This window comes from Psammomys obesus, unplaced genomic scaffold, assembly GCF_907164565.1.
Source record: "Psammomys obesus unplaced genomic scaffold, mPsaObe1.curated_primary_1811, whole genome shotgun sequence".
NCBI lineage: Eukaryota > Metazoa > Chordata > Mammalia > Rodentia > Muridae > Psammomys > Psammomys obesus.
In genome coordinates, this window is record NW_026593286.1 from 5400765 (window position 1) to 5418950 (window position 18186).

The 18186-nt window shown below is 41.9% G+C and overlaps 1 protein-coding gene and 1 pseudogene across 2 annotated transcripts in view; both read right to left on the bottom strand.

The window, feature by feature from the left end:
- LOC129683769 (UDP-glucuronosyltransferase 1-6) overlaps nucleotides 1-18186 on the bottom strand; it is a 64314-nt gene that overhangs the window by 43607 nt on the left and 2521 nt on the right. Inside the window, exon 1 of one of the 2 annotated variants that reach the window (XM_055616729.1) lies at nucleotides 5876-6758. The exons of the other annotated variant lie outside the window; for it this stretch is intronic. Coding sequence (XP_055472704.1) covers nucleotides 5876-6733 — 858 coding nt within the window. The 5' untranslated portion in view covers nucleotides 6734-6758. Of the gene's footprint in view, nucleotides 1-5875; nucleotides 6759-18186 lie in introns of those variants that run through there. 2 annotated transcript variants of the gene reach the window in all.
- LOC129683773 (UDP-glucuronosyltransferase 1A7-like) lies at nucleotides 17280-17806 on the bottom strand (annotated as a pseudogene).

The following is an 18186-nucleotide window of genomic DNA, read 5'->3' on the forward strand; positions in this document are numbered from 1 at the left end:
AAAAAAAAAAAAAAAAAAACCCTAAGGAAATGGCAACATGTATCTGACAAAAGACAGTCTTTAGAATATTCAAAGAAACTTCACAATTTAAAAATGAGTAAACAATAACAATGAACAGAACGTGGCACCTATCTGAACATGTGCTCAGTAACACAGAAAGAGCTGTGCAAGGTGCACACCATTGCCAGTCATGAAAAAGAGGCAAACAATAACTGGGGTGAGCTCCCAGCACACAAATTCAAATGGCTAACACAGAAAAGACTGCTAATAACACACGTTGGCAAGAACATGGAGAAACCGAAACTCAGACAAGCTACTGAGAGGGATATAAAACAGCTTGGAAAAGTGGCTTGGCAATTCGTTATGGAAACTTGGGGCTCAGCAAGCCCAGTTATAAGCATTTTCCCAGGAAAATGGAAAGTGTATAACCTATGGAAAACCAAAAAGAGGTATTAGGACAAAGCAGTCACAACTCGCTGGGGAGGGGACCAGTAGTGGGGGAGGGGGCTGTGACAACAAAGGATCATGAGGGATGACAGCAAATAGGAGCAAAGAACAGGGAACACGCGGATGGTACATTGTTTGGTACCATTAAATATGGCAGTATGTTTGCTCCGAGTAGCAGAAAACAACCACAAAAATTGAATTAGCGAGTTCTTAAAAAATTTACCACAAATACAGAAGTCAGAAATCCTACATACACAGTCAGCTCCAATTCTTCACAGCAATGGAGGAGGAGAAAACATTTCCAACTCATCCCACAAAGCCAGTGATGTCCTGACATCTTACAAAGATCAAATTGTTTTATTGAGATAAAACTCGGCATAAAAGTGCTAGCCATCTAGCTCAGTATCCAAGTGGGCACCCTAGTAAGGAGAACAGGGACTATTGCTGACATAAACTCAATGGCGGGCTCTTTGTTGACCTCCTCCCCTCCCCCCAGGGAGGAGCAGCCCTGCTAGGCCACAGAGGAGGACTTTGCAGCCAGTCCTGAAGAGACCTGATAAACCAGTATCAGATGAAAGGGGAGGAGGACCTCCTCTATCAGTGGACTTGGAAAGGGGCAGGGAGGAGATGAGGGAGGGAGGGTGGGATTGGGAGGGAAAGAAGGAGCGGGATACAGAGTTAACAAAATGTAACTAATGTTAAAACATATATATATATATATATATATATATATATATATATATGTATATTTTAAAAACAGTGCTTGCCATCAAGCCTGATTGCTGTAGTTCAGTCCTGGAACAGACATGATGACCATGAGAATTAATTCCTGAAAATTGTCCTCTGATGTCCACACACAAAACCATAGTATGTGCACCCTTGCCCTACACTAAATGAATAATTTTAAAATGTATAAAACTTCCAGCCTCTTTCCTGAATGTATACACAGAAATCTTCAGCAAAATAATATCGAGCCAAATCTAGTGATACATAAAAAGGGTTACAATAGTGTAAACAAGAGTGTCCCTGAAAGACAAAGCTAGCTTAAGATCAACTGCTGTGCTATGCTTTGTCATACAATAAAGAAGAAACCACATGTTGACTTTAACAGACACAAGAAATGCATTTGACAAAATCTACCAGCCCCTGTATAGTGACAATACAAAACAAAGTAGTGACCGTTGGAAATTTTCTCAATGTTTTAATCTGAGAATCTACCTAAATATCTCTAGTTATTAACCAGTAATGATGAAATGTTGAATGTCTTCCCTCTAAGACTGGGAACAACAACAACAACAAAAATATCTTCCTTTCTCATATACTCTAGCTAGGCAATTAAGCAGCAAAAAAATAGATAGGTAGATACATAGATAGATACATGAATACATATATACATATATATATATATATACATACATTAGATAGATACATAGATATAGAGATACATACATAGATACATAGAGATATAGATACGTACATAAATGCATAAGCTTTTCCAGGCTGGAAATGAAGAAACACAGCTCTCTTCTTGTAGCTGACTCGATCTTCTATTTAGAAAATCCTAAAAAATCCACTACAAACCTTGACAGTAAATAAATCCAGCAAGGTTACAGAGAACATAATCACTATCGGAAAAGTGATTATATTTCTAGTAATAGAAAATTCAAAACCAAACTAAAACAATCCCACTTAAAATTATATCAAAAACTAAAATGTGCTAGAGAGATGACACAACAGTTTTGAGCACTTACTATTCTTCCAGCTGAGCGGAGTCTGAGACCCTGAAGCTATGTCAGGTGGCCCAGGGGTTCTACACCCTCTTCTGGCCTCTGCTGCTACCCACACAAGCACGCACATATCTCCACACCAACACATGTACAAACGCCCATAAAATACTTGAGTAACAGATTGAAAGCCTTAAAAGAAAATGATGAAACAGCGTGAGATTATTAAAGAGGACCAAACCACACAGAAAAATATTCCACAGTCACAGAACAGAGCTTTTAATGTTGTTAGGATGCACTGAGGCAAGAAAAGGAAGCTAGGGGGAAGGGCCCACTGGGTAGAGACAAAAGAATACCCAAAGAAAACCTGTCTCAAAAAAAAAAAAAGTTGGACAGGGAAGCCAGGTGTGGTGGCACACACCTTTAATCCCTTTAATCTGCACTCAGGGAGGCAGAGGCAGGTGGAACTCTGTGAGTTTGAGGCCAGCCTGGTCTACGAAGTGAGTCCAGGATAGCCAAGGCTTACACAGAGAAACCTGTCTGGAAAAACCTAAATAAATAAATAAACAAACCCACAGAGCTTGGGCCATCTGACCTGGACAGCCAAGGCCACACAGAGAAACCCTTGGGCCATCTGGCTTGATTCCACAACAGTAAACCCTGTTGCAAACAAAGTAAAAAAGTTGTCCTCTCACTACCACATGTGTACCATTGTACCTGTGTGCACACACACACATGCACACAAACACACACACACCGCTTGGACACACACAAAAGAAACTACAAAGAAAAATAATCTGGAAAGAGATATGTGTGTAGATGCATACAGCCTACATTCATTACAACACAACTACAGAAACAATTTAGAGATGAACAATGGCCTGGATGTCCCTCCCACCCAACACTCCCCAAAAATCAAGACATGGAAGTGGCCAATAAGCAGTCAAAAGGATAGTGACTATCAAGCCCTTACGGAAATTAAAATAAAAACTATGAAATAGCATTCATACCTACTAGGATGACTACAATTTTTAAGTGGAAAATAACAAGTGTTGGCAAAGATGTTGAGAAACTGGAACCTTCCATTCAATATCAGTGGAAATATAAAATGGTGAAGCAACTGTGAAAAAAAAAAAAAAAAGACCTCAGGTCCTCAATAATTTAAACATAAAATTGTTTTATGGCCCAGAAATTCCACTCCTGAACATATATTCAAAAAACCAAAAATGTGTTCAAAGACTTATACCAAAATGTTCATAATAGGACTTTTCTTAATAATGGAAGCTATTCAGATTGTGGAAAGTCAAATATCAATAAACTGATAAAAATGTGAGATATTCATACCCATAACATTATTCAGCCACAAAAGTGAAGTACATCATGGTACATGCTACAACATGGATGAACTTTAAAACCTACCAAGAAAGCTGACACAAAAGATAACAAATTCTACTTGAAATTTCCAGAATAGGCAAGTCCATGGAGTCAAGAGGGTAAAGACGTCTAAGGTTAGGGCTATGAGATGTCTTTGGGAATGACTGGAAATGTTATTAAATGGCTGCAGTGATTATGGACAAATCTCTGAACATAAAACAAACTCTACACAGCTGTCCTAGTTCACTTTAACTCTCAGCCTAAGTCACCTGGGAAGGGTGTCTCAACTGGAGGATTGCACAGGTCAGTCTGGCCTGTGGGCTTGTGCATGGGACAGTTTCTTGATCATTAGTTGATGTAGGGGAACCTAGCCCTGTTCCCTAAGAAAACTCATCAAGCATGAGCCCGAGAGAGGCAGCAAGCAGCTTCCTCAGAAAGTTTTTGCCTCTACCTTCCTGCTTGAATTCTTGCCCTGACTCCCTTCAAGGATGGACCTACAAGTGTAAGCCAAAGAAATCTTTTCCCCCTGACCTGCTTTTGGTCAGCGTGTTTTATCACAGCAACAGAGAAGAAACGAGGACAAAAAGAAAAAAAGAAATCAATGAACTGTAATCGTTAAATAAGTAAGTATACGGTATGCAACCCACTCTGAGGTTTTTTAAAACTCACTTATAAGAGAAATATAAAAAGATATGCAAAAATCTGTAAAAATTTAAAGCCATTCATCTAATCCAGTATTACCTAAATTATTAGTTACATCTCTAGCTATTTAGACTCTCCTATGGAAGAGCGGAATCTGGACTCAGCCCAGCCTTTAGAGCTGAGTAACAGAAACTGGCTGCCAAAATATTTTGTAATCTCCAAGGAAAGACAAACACTGCAGGGAGCCAAGCATCACATGCAGCGTGTGCACTGGATTGAATAACACACCTCAAAAAGTGCATGTTGAGGATGAATCAGCATCTTGAAGGGCTGCACAATGAAGAGGGTATTTTTTTAATTTTTATAAAAAAAAACATTAATTTTTATTACAGGAGTCTAAAACCATTATTTTGTTATATTGTCTTTTACCATTCTCAGATGGGTTAGAGTGTTATTTTTTAAGCTAACTATCAAGATTTTGTTTTATTCTCTCTCCTTTCCCTATACTCCATTTTTCCAACGCCTCCCTCTCTCTTCTTTCTTCCCTCCTTTCCTTCCCTCCTTCTGCGCCTCCCTCCTTTCTGTCCTTCACCTTCTCCTTCATTCTCCCTTTTTTTTTTCCTTCTCCCTTCCAGGCTGTCCTTGAATTCATCATCCACCCACCTCAGCTTTCCAGAGTGTCAGGAGCACTCAGGTTACAGATTTATGTCCCTATGCTAGACCTACTTTTCCTTTCTTCCTTCCTTCCTTTCTTCCTTCCAGTTCTTTCCTTTGCTTTTTTTTTTTTTTTTAACCATGATGGGAATTGAACTCAGAGCTCACATGTGCTAAGGCAAACCCAAGTGAGTTCCCATCTAGCTACATCCCAAGACCCAGATCAGCCATTCAGAACGTTTACAGCACTGTGCAACCACTAGTCCACCTGGCCTCCAACATTCCCATCACAAGCAGGTATGGAAGTATCAAGGCTCTTAGGGTCTGCTTGAGGGTTTCTCCCAGATGAAAATCCTGGATGAAAGACAGGAATAGCCTGAAGCCCTTCAACTGTTCTGAACTGAAAACATTATTATTTTTCCAAGTTGCTATACATCCTACATCATAAAGAGACATTTATTTGGACCACCACATCTTCCTGGTAAAGGCCGGAAGGCAAATGATCACATTTTAGAAGCCAGATACATTTTACCACACATTTTTTAGCTGTTATTGTCAACATCCCTTTAAAACTATACTGTTCATGCTTACTTAGCTGTGGACCAGGTGAAAGCAAGACTCTGGGAGATAGAACCTCTGACCTGACCTTTCTGGCTGACCTCTGGCTTAGGGCCCAAGGACTAAGCATTCAACAGAACTGGTTGAGAGGGTTTTTATCTGGATCGATCCCCTGAGTCAAACCTTCACCTCTGTGACTAAAAATTTCTAACGCTTCTTCAAAGACTTGGTGACTGTCCCCAGATCACCGAACCAAGCATATTTTCTCCTGATGCCAAGCAAGAACCTGTATTTATCCACCTTTGAGGACACATACCTGGTACTCTGAGCCTGACATTTCCTTGCCTATCATTGTGTCAACTGACCATCTTCCTAAGGAGAGGTAGCTGATGCCAAACATAGGAGAAGGAGCAGCTGACAAGAACCAGATCTGCCAAGGAAGAGATAATGCAGCCAGAAGACATGAGTCCACCCACCTGAGACAGTTTTGCCTCCTTCTTGCAGTTAAGCCCTCCAATGAAGATCATGTTGGGCATGACTGGCCGCGGGTATTCGAACACAAAGTCATACCGTAACAGCCACACAGAGTTCTGGTGTAAGGCAGGTAGGGACACATCTCTCTTGAGAAGGTCTGAGGCAAGGACTTCATACTTTGAATACAGACAATAAAATAAGTAGTTCTCCATGACATTAACAATGAAGTTGGCCACTCGTTGGGGAAATGTCATGTGGTCTGAGAATTTGGTATAGAATCTGGGAATGTAGGACACGGGGCTTGGACTTTGACCATGCATATGCTCCAGATAGCATGGAAAGCCTCTGAAAAGGTAAGCGGAGGGCAGCTTGAGGTACTCAGCCAGGATCACACCGCAGGGAATGGCCGGGTCTGTGAACAGAGCATCAAACTTGCTCTCCCTGAGGAAGGTGAGGGTGGCAGAGTCCTTCAGGAGGTTCTGGCAGCTGAAAAAGCACATGTCGATGACAATCATGTTGTTCCTGTACTCTTTTAGAGGAGCCAAAAGCTGTGAACCGGGAGTAAAGTGCTGGTTTCCAAAGGCACGGTAACGGCGCTTCAGCTCCTCCAGGTCATACGGCACTGGGAAGGTTTTCCTTGTGTAGTATTTGGATTCTCCCAAAAGCAAATTGACCTCCGGCACTAGCACCACAATGTCATGCCCCCTTTGACTGAGATGCTCCACTATTTCCTTCATGCTAAGCCAGTGGCTTCCATCCTGGGGGAACACCAGCAGCTTGTCACCTAGAACTGAGCCCCAAAGTACTAAGAAGAGAAACCCTGGTGGAACCCTCTGACCGGCACGAAGAAGGCAAGCCATCCTAGAAGAAGTTGAAGCAACAACAGTGAATACTCCTGAAGCCACAGGACCCCCAGTCACTCCGTCTAGTCATCCAGTGATTTTAATATTCCCGCCTTCCTCTCCCTTGCTCTAAATCATGTCCTCTAATAAGAAGGAAGCGAAATTAATATTTAACCAGATTTAAGCACACAGTTGACTTGGTGCAGCTTAGCAACCTCCGTTAGAGATCCTAGTTTTCCTATCTTCATCTCCACTAAAAGACCTCTCCCTCTCCAGTGGGTCTTTGATACTGTTTAAGGGCAACCTGAAGGGAACTCTGGAGATCCAAGCAGACCTGTTAGGTTAGTGGAGCAATGGCTTTCTTTCAATGCTTCTACACTTTCTTGCCAACTTTGCTCACAACAGGAGCAAATAGTAACTTAACAGAGGACATATATGATGTTCAAAGTAACATAGAGACCTGCCCTCCTCAAAATTCTTAATTGTCACTTTTCCTATATGTCTATGTGACCCTATCTTTATGAGGATGCCAGTCTTGTAGGTGAGACCAGTCTTAAGGGCCTTATCTTCACTAACTCCATCTGCAATGACTGTACAACCAAGGTCAACTCAAAGGTGCTGGGCATTGACTTCAGTGTGTTTTCTTGGGAGACATAAGTTAGGCCTTAACCCCCACCATCGTCTCACACAGTCTGAACCTCTGAATGCAGTTATGGCCAGGCATCTATGTGCAAAAAACTGAGGTTGCTGCCTAAGCAAAGGACAATTATAACCCTTGTAGCTTTTGAAAAAAAAACTAAAATTAGCTACTTCTAGCTCAACTGTTCACAAAGTCTTGGACTTAGAATTCCTTCACAGCCATCAAATGGTGGAAAATGATGACAAATTTAATTTTAAAGACATAATTGAGGGCCAGGGATGAAGTTCCATTGGTAGAATGTTTGCCTCACCAGTAATCTTTTTACCACGGAGGTAGAGGCAGAAGGATCAGAAGTTCAAGTTCATCCTAGCTACATAGTGAGTTTGAGGACAGCCTGGAGCGCATGAGCATTCGCCTCAAAAACAGGAGGGGCCTGAAGATATGGCTCAGCAGTTAAGAGCACTGTCTGATCTTCCAGAGGTCCTGAGTTCAATTCCCAGAAACCACACGGTGGCTCACAATCATCTATAAAGGGATCTGATGTTCACTTCTGTCATACAGGCATACTTGCAAATAAAGTCTCATATGTATAAGTAAATAAACCTTAAAAAAAAAAAAAAGTTGTTGTGGTCATGGTGTTTCTTCACAAAAAAAAAAAAAAAAACCCTAAGACACTCCTTCTAGATAATTTCATAATAATCAGGATGTCAGCTCTAATCACCCCCTTCCTTTGAGCTTCTGCTAATATCCCATCTGCAGTACCTTCCCTGGTAAACCTGTGGACAAACAGCCCAGCCTGTCACTCTGGAGCTCCTTCCATTCAGGGCAGGTCAGTGAATGCTCCTTTTACTCCATTGTATCTGCAGCATCCAGATCTGTGTCTGCCCTACAGGAGGCTCTCGGCACGTGTTTGTGGGTGAGTGGACTAGCTTTGGAGCTAGAATGCATACTCCACCCTTGTGTTTCATTTTCATCCAAGTAGTAAAGGTTCACCCCAGGTCTAACAAGCACTGACTCTAACATGTTTAAAAGGGAAAAATAATTTTTTTTTTAAAGCTTACATTGATTCACACAGCACTTGTGTTACCAGGCTGAGAGATGGGTCCCTCCCACCCGGCTTGTATGTATGATTCAACTCTGCCGCTTAGTGGGGTTGACAGAGCCCTTGAATAAAGGGCTTGGTCCCACAAGACTGCCTCCATTTCAGATACCCAGGTTCCTGTACAGGTTCCTTGGCTACAGACCAGAGGCTCTTTTACTTGGCTTTCGTTCTGTTAGAACTGTTCATAGAACTAAATTACTCACAGTTAAGGGTTCATTGCAGTAGATATCACCAGCAGTAAAGCAAGACACCAGTGGAGAAATGCAAAGGGCCTGGGGACAGGGATGTGAAAGTCTCCTGTACTCTTGGGGCAACAAGCCCTCCACACCTCCAGCAGACTGGCAGCTCCCCAACCACCCCGCCCCCGCTCCCTCTGTGCTTGCACACAGGCTTCATTATGTAATACAGGGGACTGATTAAGTTATTGTCGATCAGTAATCACCCCAACCTTCAGCCCCTTTCTCTGCCCTTCCCTCTAATCTCAAAATTGGTCCCAGCTCCCAACCTTACGAACTTTCCAAAAGTTACCCCTTTATCATAAGCTTAAAAAAGGCAGAACAGCTTGTTACAAATAATAAGCCAGTACAGTTTTGCCCTCCCACTCCTTAAAAAAAATTACAGGCATTCATGAAGCTCTGGACAGTAAGTGAAGACAAAGAACCATCTATTTCAAATTCTGTACTATACTTTCACAACACATAACCTGTTACTTGCCTTTAAAGAGAGTAAAGTCAGAGATGTGTGCGTCTGGGTAGTATGTGATGAGAGACTTTGGAGAAGAATTAGAAATCTGGAAGTCTGCTTTCAGTCAGCTATCATTAGCCAGTGAAGCTATTTATCCCCTGAATTCTGGGTTTCCTAACACTACCAAGGAGGGAGGGTCATGTTTGTTCTGTTACTTTATCACTGTTTTGAGGGAGGACCAGGGATAGATGTGGAAATCAGGGAGTGAGTGTTCTTTGTATCAAAAACCTGACTCACTCAGAACTTGTCACACATATGTATATTTGAACCAGCATGCAAGAGCTTGCCTTAACCTTGACACCCTACTGTTCTGGGGCTCAGGAAAGCAGGCTTGACAGGGCCATCCCAAGGGCAAACCTGGCCCCAGAAACACAGAGGTGAAAGTTCCTTGTTTAAGGCATGCAAAGACTCTATTTAGTCCAGTCTGGGGAGAGCCATCATGGGGCAGGGGGGGAGGTTGTTTGTTTGTTTGTTTGTTTGTTTTTTACTTTTAATTGAGTCTTTGTGAGTTTCGAATCATGCATCTCAGTCCCATTCATGGCCCCCATCCCCTCATACCTACTCCTCAACTTTGCAACATTCTCTCAAATTAAAAAAACAAAACACAAACAAGCAAAAAAACAACCACAAAACAGAAAACATCTCATCGTGGAAGCTGTAGCAGGTCACAGTGTGTCCCACAGTGTATCCCCTTTGTCTGCACATCTTCCCTTGCAAATGCTCACTGCAATGAGTCCATTGGCCTGCTTTGAGATCTTTAGCTTCTGTGACATCATGGGGGGTTTTTTTTTGTTTGTTTGTTTTTTGTTTTTGTTTTTTGTTTTTTTTTTACTCAAAATAAAGAGAGACACTGGAGGAGGATGCTGGCATCCTGGCTCACAGCAATGAGAAACTCCTCCCCAGAGACTCAAAAGGAAGTGCATTGCATCTCTGCCCTTCCTGAGCAGCTAAGGAAAAAAGGTTCTTCCCACAATAGCAAGCACTCTGAAGAGAGAAAGGCTTTCAACAAGCTGGCACGGATTGGGGGAAGCAAGAGGAACTGTGTGTAGCCTCAGATTCTTTATAACAGACACACATCTTACTGTGGCCTGTGGCCTGTGGCCTGAGTCTTGCAAAGAAAATCATTAGGCTCATCTGGGTACTGGAAGGGGAAGTCCTGTTCTTATTCTCAGCAGGCCCAACTGGTCATAGGTTGAAAGCAGGAGGAGGGCAGGAAATGAAGGCACCTTGCAAGCTTTGTTCATTAGATTTGGCCTTATTGTTTCTTAGACTGCTGTGTGTGTGTGTGTGTGTGTGTGTGTTCACACATGCATGTGTGTGTGTGTGTACATTCACACGCACAGACACAGGTGTGCACAGGTGTGGGGAGTGTTTCTGTCCTGGGCACCAGAAAAGAGAATGTGGCATGTCTGTCACTCTTAAGTTTGATCCCTAAAGAATTGCTGGCCGGGAGGCCCAGTCCTGCCATTATGGGAGACATTACAGGCTCGTACTGTCTTGCATCATCACATTTCTCCTGAGTGTACAGGGCAAGGTCAGCTTTCACCCAGGGATTTCTGAAGGACAACAACTTAGGCTTGGGGCACCTACCAATGGAATGAAGGGATAGATCCTGGGATGGAACCATTTTGTGTGGGTAATGAACAGATGCCCCCCCAAAGTAAGTGAAGGCCACCTGGCATTCAGAGTAGGGGCGAGGTCTGAAAGTTTGCAGGGTACAGTTTCATGCCAGGAGCTAAGGGCTACCTGGAGAGATTAACCATATAGAGGAATCCCTTCTTGGGTATCCTCCCTTCTAGATCCTTCAGATAATTACTGCCCATGGATAAGGGACCCAGGACCCACAAGATGCAAGAGGACCTTCAGAACAAGTTGAAACTTGAAAAATCTGAATCCAGAATACAAAAATGACAAAAATCAAATTGATTAATCGCCCTAGATTTGTTTCTACCTCTGTGATGAAACACCATAGCAAAAAAGTTGCCTAGGGGAGAAGGGCTTCTCTGCACTTGCAAGTCTGGGTTCCAGTCCATCATTACTGGAAAGTTAAGATGGTAGAAACTTGAACAACCAGGTTTAGCCACAATCACGGGCAGAGAAAAGTGAATACACATATGCTTAGGGCTCAGCTAGTTCTCTTTACTTCTTATGCAGTCCAGGACCCCAAACCAGGGGATGGTGCTTCTCACTTTCAGGTCAGATCTCTCCACTTCAACCCTGGCAGTCAAGACACTCCAATACAGACATGCACAACCCAATCATGTGATTCTGGGTTGTATCAAGTTGGTGATTAAACTAACGATCATGTTAATGTTTTAGCACATATCTCCATGATTTTAACAATAAACTCATCTTAATTTATCAAGTTACATAAGCAGTCCATGCAAGTGTAGGGAGTGGAAGAAGACATGAGTGAGTGTAGTCCCTAGCAAATATGGATTTTGACATAAACAAGGTGTGTCAAGGACTCTGTTTACTCATATGGGCCAACTAAGAGTCAGAGACCCTCTCGTAATCCCAGCTTTGTCGTATGTATGTCTGCCCTGTCTTCATTCTCTCACCTCCACTCCTAGCCAGGCTCTGGTACCCAAGCCTTTCAGGAAGCACCATCCCAGCACACAGCATGTATCTACAATCACAGTGCTGGGGACGCAGAGATAGAAAGAGTCCTGGGCTTGCTGGCCAGCCAGTCTAGGTAAGTTGGTGAGCTACAAATCACTGTCTTGAGACAGTGACTCAAGAAAATAAGAAGTCATGCAAAAGAGGAAGGCATTTCATGTTGACCTCCATTATTTATGCACACACACACACACAGACACACACACACACACGTGAGAGAGAGAGAGTAGAGAAGAGATGTTAACTAGAACTTCTGCCTCCTATGTTACTGGGGCCTGGGATTTTAGTAGACGGCTGCTGAATGAAAGACTATTAAAACAAAAACAAAACATACAAACACACAAGAAAACCCATTGTTGTGACATCCTGTAACGTCATCCAACCCAGCTCACAACTGCTGAGGGGTTACATTCAGAGGACCTAAGTCTAATTTTTTCCAATGCTGGAAAATTTCATTGTGGGAAACGGTCCAGAAAGGACAAAAGGCAAGATGTTTCTCCGGTGTACTGACTACACACAAGGCAGCAAACTGCAGAGGCCACACACGTGGGCTTCAACCACTCTTCTGTTGCTGTAACTACTGGCCTCCCAACTCCAGAGCCATCAAGGTCCCAAACTGTCCACGGTGTCCTGAATTAGCTCCAGCTGGACTCAGTAATAAATTCTACTACAACTCAGAGAGAAATGAAAAAGCCTGGAAGTGGCTCTTTCTTATTAAATCTACTTTAACACTACCCTGTTATCCTCGCTCAAGTATGTAATTACATCTGTGGCTACAATTAGCCTGCATAAACTCATGAAGATTTTGTTAAAGGAGGCACTCGAGAAAATTATCTTTAAAATGGACCAGAGACACAACACATACACACACGTACAGATGTGCACAACTAACCACACACTTTCTCCCAAGATAATGCTTCCTTCTTGTCAGACACAATATCCAGGCTAGTACTCCTGATCTCCAGCAACGAAACACTGTGTGGTTTTCCAAGCGATCACCTTCTCACCTGAAACCGCCATGAAGAAATACATACATCTAGAGGTCACTCAGTGAAAATTTGCCTTAGTGTGGATACTATGCCCACGACCTAAGTCAAAGGCTGTCTCTGTGATCCAAACATCTCTTTGTACAGTTGCTTCACTTCGTATTTACCCATAAATAACCTTCCACATATAGAAGACTTTTCCCCACATATAAATCCTTTAGCAGATACATAAAACCATATAGACATATAAAACAATACTTATCTGTAAAACTATCATTCAATATGTTCATATTTTATAGGTATGTAGACATAAAATCATATATAGCTTTTGTATCTGTAAACACTGGCATGGTGCAATGATAGCCTGTGATATCACTGTCATTCAGAGAGTTTCAGGTCCCGTCCTGGGAAGGAGGGCAAGGGTGCAGGCATGACCTGGGTAGTGCTTGGCACTTTATTGATGGGGAGTAAAGGGAAGAAAAAAATCTTTTAGCTGACTCATCGTCCTAAGGTCTTGCCACCTGCAACTCCCTTGCCTGACCTTCCCGAGAACAGGAAGCCTCACCTCGTGGTTTAAAATTGTAGTTATGTGTGTGGTTGTCTGCTTACCTGCACTTCTGTGCACCCTTTGTGTGCATATTGCCATTGGAGGCCAGAAGAGAGGCATCAGATCCTCTAAGACTGAAGTTGAAGATGAAGAGCAACCATGTGGGTGCTGGAAATTGTACAAGATTCTCCAGAACAGCACTTAACCCACCCTCCCTCGTTCTTCATCTTGATACAGCTGAATCCATGATTCTCTAGCATTGTAAAAGGAACATTTTTTTCACTTTGTCTATTACATTAAAACATGCCAATTTGTGAGAAAATATGGCTCAGTCACAAGATCCACTGAACATTTGGCAGCAAAGCACAACCCATCTCGAACTATCCCCTGAGATAAGACACCGGAGATTAGGTGCAGTGTGCTTGCCAAGAATGCTGTGCTCTCATTTATCAAGGCGTTTTTACTTGCAAGTCATTGGACCACAGTTTAAACAGCCCTGAACCAATACTACTCCATGATGTTTTAGAAGTCTATGTTCGAGCAAGAGGAAATGGTATGGCTTTCAGGAGAGGAAACTGTGCATGTCACTGTATAGTCAATACCTTTCTAAAACTAATCAGAGATCAGGAATATGGCTCTAAACAAAATACACATGCAAAAAGCAAAGCTGCGCTTTATCAATGACCACCTCAATAGAAAATTGAAAAAATTGAAAAAAATAGAAAAAAAATTGCCCATTTGTACCATAATTTCTACCAAGCCAATAAAAATACCTAGGAGTTCAAATTATATTGTCACCAAAAAAAAAAAAAAAAAATACCTAGGAATAAATTGCTATTAAAAAGATACATAAATAAATTTTAGAAAAAGAAAGAAAATACCTAATCTAGGCTATTTTATGACATTCATTTAGAATGCCTTAGAAAAACAAATGTATGTCTTTCTTTTTCTTTTCTTTCTTTCTTTTTTTTTCTAGACAGGTCTTCTCTCTGTAGCGTTGGCTGTCCTGGACTCTTGTAGGCCAGGCTGGCCTAGAACTCACAGAGATCTGCCTGCCTCTGCCTCTCAGAGTGCTGGGGTTCTTTCTTTTTTGTTAACATAATATCTAAGATATGAAAGGTGATAAAGAATACTCACAGAAAAAGATAGGATATGTAACACAAATTGTTACCAACAGATATAAAATAAGATTTGAGGCAGAAAAGAAAAACTAACTAATTCTGAATAGGAAGATATCAAGGAAAAACCCTGCTAATGTTTCTCAAATTAGACAAAAAGACATTTAATGTGATGCCAGCAGGGCCTTAGTCATGTGCTAGTTTGTCTGTTTGGTTAGTTGGTCAGTCATTCAGTAGGATTTAAAACATTTTAAATATTAGGAAAGAAAGTGCATGCTGGAGATCAACAAGAAAATTCAGGAAAAAAAATAGAAGTTCGGCTCGGGGGTAGATCTCCCAGACACTAACCTGCCATACAAAGCTGCTAACTCAGGAGAGGGTCTGAACCCAGGTGGGTAAGTCAGTCAGTGGGGCAAGAATAAAAAGTGAGCCGAAAAATTAAAATGAAATATGATAAACATGCAACTTAGTTTAGAGGCCGAGTAATGGAACTAAGAGTGATATTAAGGCCATCCTTTGAGAAGTCACAGAGAATGCATCCTTTATGCGATGTCCTTTAAAAACCTCTTACCAAAAAGTGAAATAAAGTTGTTAACAAAGGAAGAGTTAAATGCTTTAACCGCAGCATGGGGAAAACGTGTATGTTTGGCTGGTATAGAAATTAACAAGCTGAAATAAAAACATTATCAAAGATAAAGTTTATCTATTTTGATTCCTGCAAAGTGAAAATTTCAAGTGGGATAAGATGAAGAGCCATCAGTGGAGACATGTCTGCAGAGCATAGGAAAATGGTAGGGCTGGAGAGATGGCTCAGAGGTTAAGAGCACTGGCTGCTCTTCCAGAGGTCCTGAGTTCAATTCCCAGCACCCACATGGTGGCTCACAACCATCTATAGTGAGATCTGGTGCGCAGATGGAATGATGCATAAAGAATAAATAAAATCTTTATAAATATATACAAAGATTTTATTTAAATATATATTTATATATACATATATAAATAAATATATAAATATATAAAGATTTTATTTAAATATATTTATATATAAATATATATTATATATAATATATATAAATATAAAATGCTAAGTGTTGGTATGCCTAGTCCTCAAGACCTTTAAAGGAGCTCATCATCAAACATTCCTGTCTCGACTATAGAATGTGAGCATGTAACTCACTAAAGAAGACACGCAAATGACCTACATGCCCAAGGAAACAAGCAGTGAAAACTGAAGTCCCTGAGCAGGACATTTCTGCAGAAAATCAACAGACTTTTAAAAATGGCGAGGATATGAGGAGACCCAAATTCCCATGATCTATTTATGTTAGTGTGAAGATCAGAAACTACTTTTCCGAGTATATTAAAATAGAGGAGGTGCGTATACCACCCGACCCACCCACCTTGCTCCCTGGAACACTGGCCTGTGGGGATTAGCCAAGTGTGTGGAAACACTGAGTGTAAGAAAAGCATTTCAGAGTACTTAGCACAGCCGGGTTCTTAAAAAGCAAAAGTTGGAAAATATCTCCACGTTTGCTGGTTAAACTGATCTTTAATGTCACCAAATTAGAAATGTTTATGCAATCGTTTCAGTGGGAAATGTCAAGAAGTACCTGGAATAATATCTATGACTACCTGGAAAATCAAAAAGGAAAATCAAGAACATTATGCCAAGCCTGACACTGGATTCTATGCTAATTTCAGGTGCAATGATTTACGTTAGACATGTGCAGACACACAGGACTTGCACAACACTGCTAAAACTGCTGCCACGTGAAATAACTTGGGATTTGAGGCAAGGTAATTTTCATCTCTTATTGTGGTCTTCACTATTGTTTTTTTTTTTTTTTTTTTTTCAGAACAGTAATAAGAAAGGCAGCTAAGAAATGATATGTGACTATGCTTGATTAGCGGTAAGGACAGGTTTATATAAAAAAAAAATCTTCAGGCCCTCAGTAAAAGAATTAGTACAAAGTAAATCAGTAAACCAAGAATCCTAATTGCAGTGAATGTAAATGAGAAGAGCAGTTGAAGACAAAATTTCTGCTTTCCCAATGTCCAGAGCCTGATTCATGGGTGTCTTAGTTAAGACTCCTAGTGCTGTATTAAAACACCATGCTCAAACGCAAGGTGGAGAGGAAAGGGTTCATTTTATCTTACTCCTTATGGTCCATGACTGAGGTAAGCCAGAGCAGGAACTGAAGGCAGGCTCTGAAGCAGAGACCACGGGAAGAATGTCTCTTACTGTTGCTCCTTGTGGCTTGCTCAGCCTGAGTCTTATACACCCCAGGACCACCTACCCAGAGATGGCACCCACAACAAACTGGGCCCTCCTAAATCAGTGACTAAGACAATGCAGAACAGCGGACCTCCAAGCAAATCTTATGAAGGAAATTTCCCAACTGATCCTAGCTGATATAGAGTTGACATAAAAGCCGGCAGCACAGTAGGTAATCAGAGATTAAACTTGGGGCTTCTTCACACATACTAGGTAAGTACTCACGAGGGAGCCAGCTCATTCTTCTTCAAGGAGAGATAATATAGCTGGAGCAGTGGATTTCCCTGATGGCAGCTGCCGCCATGTTGGACATCACAGGTCTGGGGGACTTATAACACTAAATCAGTGTGTGACAACCAAACCTGGCTAAAGAGGTCATGCACTGTGGCAGGTCGGAGACTTCAGAGGCAGTTTCTAGGGCAGTTTTGAAAAACCAGGGGCAGAGTGAACACTCCCTCATATAGTAGAGATGGTTCCCCTCACATCCTTTGGAAATCATGGTGCCTGTGGATCTCAAAAGAGCTCTGTGAATGTTAAGAAATAGGACTACGTCGTTGAGCACACTTTTTAAGATGGTGGCAAAATATTCCCCTGTTGAAGACCATGGATGAGAGTGGATCCAGAAACACAACAGCAAATAAACTCGGCTTTAAGTGCTCACTAACTTCTTATCATTAAACAAGCTTCTTCAGTGTGAAAAAAAATTCAAAAACACCATTCACCCGACTCATTTACAGAGAAAGTATATTATCTTCCTGTGTCTTTCCTTGCTGATAAAAGCCTTGAATTTGTGGTCCAGATCCTCCAGAGTGTGAGAAACTGAATAAGACTTTACCATAAAATTCAGGGGTCATCCCAGTTGCCAATTCATCTCTGGTCCCACTGCCTTCACCTCGTGTCATGCCCTCTGTGGCTGAGTTTCTCCACAACCATCTGCATGGTGAAACCAATGGCTCCCATCCACAGGCACCACCAGCTGCCTGCCTGCCTGGGCAAAGCCAGAGGCCAATAGCAGACACACACACAGAGGAAGGGAGGCTGGAAGCTCTGCAGGGGCCATGGGGGAAGCTCAGCCCAGGGCATTGCAGCTTTTGGGTCTTTGCTGTTCTGACTCACCAGGGGGAAAGGACAGGATCAAAGCTTCCCTTGTGAAGGACACACAGTCGCATGTCCATCAAGGCACACTGTGCTGACAGTAGCTACCAATAAGAGCACTAATAAATAAGCAGTCCTCATTGAGATGCCTGCTTGTGTGTTTACCTGATAAGGGAAAAGCTTAAAATATTTAGGCCTGGACAAAGGTGTGCAATGTGCATACGGCAAGTTATGAACCGATACGAAGAAACGTGACTGACACCAAGGATTTCAAAAGAAAGAAAGAAAAAAAGGAAGGAAGGAAGGAAGGAAGGAAGGAAGGAAGGAAGGAAGGAAGGAAGGAAG